This window comes from Bison bison, unplaced genomic scaffold, assembly GCF_000754665.1.
Source record: "Bison bison bison isolate TAMUID 2011002044 unplaced genomic scaffold, Bison_UMD1.0 scf7180017864057, whole genome shotgun sequence".
In the NCBI taxonomy this organism is placed as follows: domain Eukaryota; kingdom Metazoa; phylum Chordata; class Mammalia; order Artiodactyla; family Bovidae; genus Bison; species Bison bison.
Genome location: NW_011494629.1, coordinates 3,912,042 through 3,921,389, shown reverse-complemented (window position 1 = coordinate 3,921,389; position 9,348 = coordinate 3,912,042). Strand labels below are relative to the sequence as shown.

Sequence of the window (9,348 nt, the reverse complement as noted above, 5' to 3'; positions counted from 1 at the left end):
AGCAGATGTGTGATCTCTAGTTTCTCTGCCTTTTCTAAAACCAGCTTGAACATCTGGAAGTTCATGGTTCACGTACTGTTGAAGCCTGGCTTGGAGAATTTTGAGCATTACTTTACTAGCGTGTGAGATGAGTGCAATAGTGCAGTAGTCTGAGCATTCTTTGGCATTGCCTTTCTTTGGGATTGGAATGAAAACTGACCTTTTCCAGTCCTGTGGCCACTGCTGAGTTTTCCAAATTTGCTGGCATATTGAGTGCAGCACTTACACAGCATCATCTTTCAGGATTTGAAATAGCTCAACTGGAATTCCATCACCTCCACTAGCTTTGTTCATAGTGATGCTTCCTAAGGCCCACTTGACTTCACATTCCAGGATGTCTGGCTCTAGGTGAGTGATCACACCATCATGATTATCTTGGTCATGAAGATCTTTTTTGTACAGTTCTTCTGTGTATTCTTGCCACCTCTTCTTAATATCTTCTGCTTTTGTTAGGTCCATACCATTTCTGTCCTTTATCAAGCCCATCTTTGCGTGAAATGTTCCCTTGGTATCTTTAATTTTCTTGAAGAGATCTCTAGTCTTTCTCATTCTATTGTTTTCCTCTATTTCTTTGCACTGATCACTGATTCTTACCTCTCCTTGCTATTCTTTGGAACTCTGCATTCAAATGGGTATATCTTTCCTTTTCTCCTTTGCTTTTCACTTCTCTTCTTTTCACAACTATTTGTAAGGCCTCCTCAGACAGACATTTTGCTTTGTTTCATTTCTTTTCCATGGGGATGGTCTTGATCCCTGTCTCCTGTACAATGTCCCGAACCTCTGTCCATAGTTCATCAGGCACTCTGTCTATCAGATCTAGTCCCTTAAATCTATTTCTCACTTCCACTGGATAATCATAAGGGATTTGATTTAGGTCATACCTGAATGGTCTAGTTGTTTTTCCTACTTTCTTCAATTTCAGTCTGAATTTGGCAATAAGGAGTTCATGATCTGAGCCACAGTCAGCTCCTGGTCTTGTTTTTCCCGACTGTATAGAGCTTCTCCATCTTTGGCTGCAAAGAATATAATCAATATGGTTTTGGTGTTGACCATCTGGTGATGTCCATGTGTAGAGTCTTCTCTTGTGTTGCTGGAAGAGGGTGTTTGCTATGACCAGTGTGTTCTCTTGGCAAAACTCTACTAGTCTTTGCCCTGCTCCATTCTGTACTCCAAGCCCAAATTTGCCTGTTACTCCAGGTGTTTCTTGACTTCCTACTTCTGCATTCCAGTCCCCTATAATGAAAAGTACATCTTTTTTGGGTATTAGTCTAAAAGGTCTTGTAGGTGTTCATAGAACCATTCAACTTCAGCTTCTTCCGGTGTTACTGGTCAGGGCATAGACTTGGATTACTGTGATACTGAACAGTTTGCCTTGGAAACAGAGATCATTCTTTCATTTTTGAGACTGCATCCTAGTACTGCATTTCAGACTCTTTTGATGATTATGATGGCTACTCCATTTCTTCTAAGGGATTCCAAAATAAAATACTTGGTTAACCGTGATAAGATATTTGTATAAGTAAGTAAACCCAGCTCTTTCCTTAAAGGAGCTATAATTTTTCCAAAGTGTAGTATCAAAATTTTCTCTTTATTAAGTCTGTTCCCATCCTGGCACACAAATGATGCTTTCTGTGTGCTCTTCATTCTTAAACAACAGAATGCATGCTCAAATGATGTCAAAACTTAAAGATGAGGGACTCAAAAAATAATGCCTTACAAGTCTGAGGATGGAAATAATTCATTCAGAAGTATGACTCAATGTCATTCTAGGAGAATTTATAGGATTCATTCTCATAAAACAAGGCTTGTTTTTTGGCTAGTCTAACTAGTGTAAATCTGTGAGAAGAAAAGGGAGATTAAATAAAATGAAAGATTTTAGCTAGCTATAATGCTTCAGCAGCAAAAAGTTACAATACTTGGTCAAAATCTTCCTTCTAAAGACTTCCTTTTAGACATGTGGAATTTATTAAAGTAAATGTTAATTTTATAACTTGGAGCAGCTACACTCACTAATATGGACAGTTTTAAAGACAAAGAAGAACCAAGAAAAATTAGTTTATGAGACAGTGAGTTAGGATTTTTGGGTGTTCAATACTTGAACATGGTTGAGCTCCAATGCCCAACCATTTAGCAGAGGGAAGCCAAAGGAATTTTAGGTGGTCCAAATTGATCAGTGAAGCTACTTATAGATCAATGGAACAGGATAGAAAGCCCAGAAATAAACCTAAGCACCTATGGTCAATTAATCTATGACAAAGAAGGCAAGAATACACAATGAAGAAAAGACAGTCTCTTCAATAAGTGGTGCTGGGAAAACTGGACAACTATATGTAAAAGAAATTAAAACATTCCCTGATACAATATATAAAAGTAAACTCAAAATGGATTAAAGAAAGACCTAAAGATAAGATTGCATACTATAAAACTCCTAGGGGAAAACAGAGGCAGAACACTCTGACATATATTAGAGCAATATCTTTTGGATCTACCTCCTAGAGTAATGCTGCTGCTGCTAAGTCACTTCAGTCGTGTCTGACTCTGTGCGATGCCATAGACGGCAGCCCACCAGGCTCTTCCATCCATGGGATTTTCCAGGCAAGAGTACTGGAGTGGGGTGCCATTGCCTTCTCCACTAGAGTAATGAAAACAAAACAAAAACAAGCAAATTAAGTCTAGTTAAACTTAAAAGCTTTTGCACAGCAAAGGAAACCACAAACAAAATGGAAAGAAAACCCACAGAATGGGAGAAAATATGTACAAATGAAGCAACCAAAAGGGATTAATCTCCAAAATATACAAACAGCTCATGCAGCTCAAATCAAAAAACAAACAACCAATCAAAAATGGGCAGAATATTTAAAGAGACATTTCTCCAAAGATGTCATACAGATGGCCAAAAAGTACACGAAAAGATGTTTAACACTGTTACTTATTAGAGAAATGCAAATCAAAACTACAATAAGGTATCTCCTCACACTGGTTCGAATGGCCATTATCAAAAAGTCTACCAACAATAAATGTTGGAGAGGGTGTAGACAAAAGGGAATCTTCTTACAGGGTCAGTAGGAATGTAAACTGGTACGACCACTATGGAGAACAGTATGGAGGTTCCTTAAAAAACTAAATATAGGGCTTCGCTGGTGGCTCAGTGGTAAAGAATCTGCCAGCCAATGCAGGAGACATGGGTTCAACCCCTGATCCAGGAAGATTCCACATGCTGAGCAGCAACTAAGCCCACATGCCACGACTATTGAGCCTCTGCTCTAGAGCCCCAAAGCCACAACTCCTGAGCCCACAGGCCACAACTCCTGAAGCCCTACAGTAGGGCTTCAGTGCTACAGTGCTCCGCAGGCAACAAGAAAAGCCCCCGGAACGAGAAGCCTGTGCACCTCAACTAGAGACTAGCTGCCACTTGCCACAACCAGAGAAAAGCCTGCATAGCAACAAAGACCTAGCACAGCCAAAAATAAAGAAAGAAAAAATTTAAAAAAACCCCAAGAACTACCATATGATCTAGCAATCCCACTCCTGGGTATGAATCTGGAGAAAACCATAATTTAAAAAGATACATGCACTCCAATGTTCGCTGCAGCACTATTTACAATAGCCAGGACATGGAAGCAACCCAACGTCCATCAACAGAGAAATGGATATAGAAGATGTGGCGCATATACACAATGGAATATTAGCCATAAAAAAGAATGAAATAATGCCATCTGCAGCCACATGGATGAACCTAGGGATTATCATACTAAATGAACTAATCAAAGAAAGAGAAATATCATATGACATCATTTACATGTGGAATCTAAAAAAAATGATACAAATGAACTTATTCACAAAACAGAAACAGACTTCAACTTATGGTTGCCAAAGGGGAGAGATGGGGGGAGGAATAAATTAGGAGTCTGAAAGTAACATATATACACTACTATATATATAATAGGTAATCAACAAGGACCTACTGTATTGAACAGGGAACTCTACTCAATATTTTGTAATAAGCTACATGGGAAACATAATGCTGAAAAAATCCATTTCCTCTAAGGGATTCTTGCCCACAGTAGTAGATATAATGGTCATCTGAATTAAATTCACCCATTCCAGTCCATTTTAGTTCACCTAAAATATAGATGTTTACTCTTGCCATCTTCTGCTTGACCACTTCTAATTTACCTTGATTCATGGACCTAACATTCCAGGTTCCTAAGCAATATTGCTCTTTACAGCATCGGACTTTATTTCCATCACCAGTCACATCCACAACTGGGATCATCCACAACTTTGACTCTGTCTCTCCATTTTTTCTGGAGTTATTTCTCTACTCTTCTCCAGTAGCATATTGAGCACCTACTGACCTGGGGAGTTCATCTTTCAGTGTCATATCTTTTTGCCTTTTCATACTGTCATGGGGTTCTCAAGGCAAGAATACTGAAGTGGTTTGCCATTCCCTTTGCCAGTAGACCACATTTTGTCAGAACTCTCTACCATGACCCATCTATCTTGGGTGGCTCTACAAAGCATGGCTTACAGTTTCATTGAGTTAGACAAGGCTGTGGTCTGTGTGATCAGTTTGATTGGTTTTCTGTGATTGTGGTTTTCATTCTGTCTGCCCTATGAAGGACAAGGATAAGAAGCTTATGGAATCTTCTTGATGGGAGAGGCTGACTGTGGGGGAAACTGGATCTTGTTCTGAGGGGCAGGGCCATGCTCAGTAAATCTTTAATCCAATTTTCTGTTGATGGGCAGGGCTGTGTTCCCTCCCTGTTGTTTGACCTGAGACCAAACTATGGTGGAGGTAATGAAGATAAAGGCGACCTCCTTCAAAAGGTCCTGTGGATGCACTGCCACACTCAGTGCCCCTGGCCCTGCAGCAGGCCACCACCAACCCATGTCTCCACCGGAGACTTCTAGACACTCCCGGGCAAGTCTGGGTCAGTCTCTTGTGGGGTCACTGCTCTTTTCTCCTGGGTCCTGGTGTGCACAAGGTCTTGTTTGTGCCCTCCAAGAGTCTGTTTCCCTAGTCCTGTGTAACTTCTGTAATCAAATCTCAGTGGCCTCCAAAGTCAAATTCTCTGGGGGTTCTCAGTCCCTTTGGCAGATCCCCAGGTTAGGAAATCTGTTGTGGGTCCTAGAACGTTCTTAACAGTGCAAGAATTTCTTTGGTATAATTGTTCTGCATTTTGTGGGTCGTCTGCTCACCTCCACTGAAATTTTTAAAGAGTATGATAGCCACATACAAATTACCGAAGCACCACTGATTTTCCCTATCCCAAATACCTGGAATCCCTCAGGCATGGAATGACGGCCACAGTACATCCAGTAAACAGACAGCAACAATATACAGGAGTGTTTGAAAACCAACGATGTCCCCTGTGAAAGCAGAGCATCCTGACTGCTGCCATGTCCACTTTTACATGGTGGCTATTTTAAAAAGAAAGTGGATGGCCTCTTGAGTTCTAGAAAGCATGAAAAGCACACTGCTGAAGCTGAGCTTTGATGCTTACCTGGACCTAAAATGAGTGTTCCGCCTTGCTGAGCTGGATCTCCTTGAAAATCAAAAAGAGGGCCAGTTACTGCTCTCCACAGGCTCCGAATGCTTCCTGAGAGTATATTTGATTTTACATGGGGGCTCTGTCCTGAAATATTAGGAATTGTCTTTAGATGTTATCATTTTATATTTGACTTGATGTTAAGATAATGTTAGTATTTTTAGAAAACAGTCTCTCTCTTATGTGTTATCTTACTTTTGACTTGCCTTTTTCTCTTCCTTCGAGGAACAGTTTCTCGGCCTTTCACTACCGATGTTTTAGACCAGATAAGTCTTTGTCCTGAGTAACGTAGGGTGAATACCATCATCCGTGCTCTCTGAACTTACTACATGCCATAGCAACCACCATTCACCAAGCTGTGACAACTGAATATGTCTCTAGACAGTGGCAAATATCCCCTGGCAGGGGGGAGGGGTCAAAATTGTCCCCAGTTGAGAACTACTGCTTTAAAAGAAGAAGTGATGACTGACCCAGACAATTTTCTGCCACTGAAAAATGTCAGCTATAGAATTCTCCAACTGGCAGCACTTTCCTTTTTAATCCCCATGTATATTTGGTTTCGTCTCTTACCTAGTAATAGATAACTACATTCCTCTTCAGATGACATTGTGGCACAGACTACTGTTATATGCTGGTCGAAACTTGTTTACTCTTTCCGGGACCGCAACTAGACATTTCCCAGTCTTCCTGGGGTTTGGTAGGGCTGTATGATTACAATCAAACCAATGAGTAAAATAATGTGTGCCACTTCCACAGCATCTCCTAAAAACCTCTCCAGAGGTGATTATTCATGTTTCTTCTATTAGGTTGGTGCAAATATAGCTGCAGTTTTTGCATTGTTGAAATTTGCCATTTGATTTTGGAATACATTCTTAATAAATGTGGTTATGTTATATATCATTTTAATGCACATTTCTCATTTTATGTTTTTTTGCTAATGACTTATTACTTGCTATTTATTTCATATTTATTTTGGACTATGGAAATGATGTTAGACAACCAAGTCTGAGCAATTTTCTCATTTGAGTTTAAAATGAATCATAAAGCAGTAGAAACAACTCAGTAATGCATTTGGCCCAGGAACTGTTGATTAATGTACAGTGCAGTGGTGGTTCAAGTTTTGCAAAGGAGACAAGAGCCTTGAAGATGAGGAACGTAGTGACCAGCCATTGGAAGCCGACAACGACCAACTGAGATCATCAAAGCTGATCCTCTTACAACTACATGAGAAGTTGCCAAAGAACTCAACATAGGCCATTCTACAGTCATTGGGCATTTGAAACAAATTGGAAAGGTGATAAAGCTTAATGAGTGGGTGCCGCATGAGCTGACCGGAAATTTTTAAAAATGTCATTTTGAAGTGTTGTCTTCTCTTATTCTATGCAACAACAAGGAAGCATTTCTCAATTGGATTGTGATGTGCAAAGAAAAGTGGATTTTATATGACAACTGGTGATGACCAGCTCAGTAGCTGGACAGAGAAGAGGCTCCAAAGCATTTCCCAAAGCCAAACTTGCACCACAAAAAGGTCGTGGTCACTGTATTCACTACAGCTTTCTGAATCCTGGTGAAAACATTACATCTGAGAAGTATGCTCAGCAAATTGATTAGATGCATCAAAAACTGAAACACCTACTCCTGGCATTGGTCAATAGAAAGGGCCCAGCTCTTCTCCATGATAATGCCCACACATAGCACAATCAATGCTTCAGAAGTTGAATGAATTGGGCTACGTAGTTTTGCCTCATTCGCCATATTCACCTGACCTCTTGCCAACTGACTACCACTTCTTCAGCGAGGAAAATGCTTCCACAGCCAGCAGGAGGCAGAAAATGCTTTCCAAGAGTTCATTGAATCCCAAAGAATGGATTTCTACACTACAGGAATAAACCAACTTATTTCTTGTTGGCAAAAATGTGTTGATTGTAATGATTCCTACTTTGATTAATAAAGATGTGTTTGAGTCTACTTATGATTTAAAATTTATGGTCTAAAACATCAATTACTTTTGCACCAACCTAAATACATCCTTTGGAATTTGGATTGACAATGGCAGAGCCACATGATGGAAGAGGCCTGAGTCTTTCCTACTGTGTCCCTCAATTGCTGCTTGGAGAAGCACCCAATAGAAATATCCTTCTTGAAATGTGAATGAATAGGAACTAACCTCATTCTTTATATGCCACTGAGACTTTGAGGTTTAGCTGTAACAACAGTAACTATAGCTACCTCTCCATCTTTGCTTGTCAGTTTTTCTATTTCCTTTCTCACAGTGACTGATACTTTCACTACCTTTGAGTAAAGAAACTACCTTTCTTATAACTTATCCTTTTCCTACCCCTGCCTTTTATTAAAAAAAAATCTGGACTCCACCAATTCTAAGGCCAGAGAGTGACAGAGCAGTGAGACATTGCAGCCCAAGTCTTCCTGCCTCTCCAAGTGCATGTCAACCAGTGCACACCAGTTACCAGTCCCATTTATCTTCTCCTGTGGGAGTCACAGCACAGAGCTAACCCCTCAGCCCTGGGGTCCAGCTTCAACTAGTGCTTTGGGCTTTTTACTTTAATGATTATGCTGCCTTTGACCTGCCTGATTTCTTAATGTATCCAGATAACTATTATTTTCTTCATCTCTCCAACTTTTCTGTTTCTTTCATGTTTATAGGAGGATGGACATTCATTCATCTTACCAAGAAACAAATACATTCTCATTAACTTAGAGATATGGGTAAAGACACTAAAGTTTATGTTTTTAAGGATTTTATACCTAAAATAAATGTTCATAAATCCAAACTATCCCCTTATGTCCAAAGAAGGGTCATTTAATATTTCTGAAATTTTAAAAATTCAATAGAAGAAGATTCCACAACCTAGAATTTCACAGTCTTGGCTGTAAAGCACAATCTAATTTTGCCAGTATGAATTTAGTTATGTGTAAAACTCCTGTTTTTTTTTTTTTTAATTTTTTCCTCTTTACTTTGATTCTTGGACTCAAGACCAGAATTTGAATTTGAAATATTAGATTAAGTATTGTAAGAAGCATGTTTCCTGCATGCACTTATCTGCTGTCTATAGCAATCACTATAGATTTAATACCATAAACTGGCTTATTATCAAGTAAGGCAAAATGAAATATCAGGTAAACCCATTACTTCCTTGAATTTAGTGGCTTTATTTTCTTATTCTTTGTCTTTATAACCTGTCCCATTAATTTTAAATTATTATATTTTATTTTCAATGTTGTTTTCAAGTAGGATTATTCTTAGACTGATTCTAAGACTTGTGCTTTTTCAGGTGGGAACTTTAAAAAATGATTTCATGAGCACCTAATGTTTTCTGTTTGGAAAAAGAGTTGTTTGACACAGATCAAAGGAGTTTAAATGATTTGAATATAGTTTCTTTATAATTATAAGCATATATTTTGCTTTAAATTCATGTTTTTTTGCAATTCTCTCTCTTTATTGAGGCAATGAATGATGAGGTGTTACTAAAGTAAAACTCACAGTTTATATCAAAAGCAGCTAAATGATAAACAGACCTTACATATGCTGAGGCTCTGATACAGCACAGGAAAGTAGTCTACCAAAGATTAACGTTCACAATCTGTACTGTTGCAATTTCCTATACTAAAAAGAGAGGAGAAAAAAAAGAACAAATTCTTTATCTATGGTACCTCATCATTAGTTTTAATAAAGTTTAGGTCGCTTTCTTCAAAAACATTAGTAAAGGAAGGGATCATGTCAACTCCGCTTCATAAG

The 9,348-nt window shown here is 38.9% G+C and overlaps 1 protein-coding gene across 1 annotated transcript in view; it reads right to left on the bottom strand.

The window, feature by feature from the left end:
• AAED1 (AhpC/TSA antioxidant enzyme domain containing 1) overlaps positions 1-9,348 on the bottom strand; it is a gene marked incomplete at its 5' end in the record, with an annotated part of 17,264 nt that overhangs the window by 4,341 nt on the left and 3,575 nt on the right. The window contains one exon of the mRNA XM_010836063.1: positions 5,547-5,678. Coding sequence (XP_010834365.1) covers positions 5,547-5,678 — 132 coding nt within the window. The remainder of the gene's footprint in view (positions 1-5,546; positions 5,679-9,348) is intronic.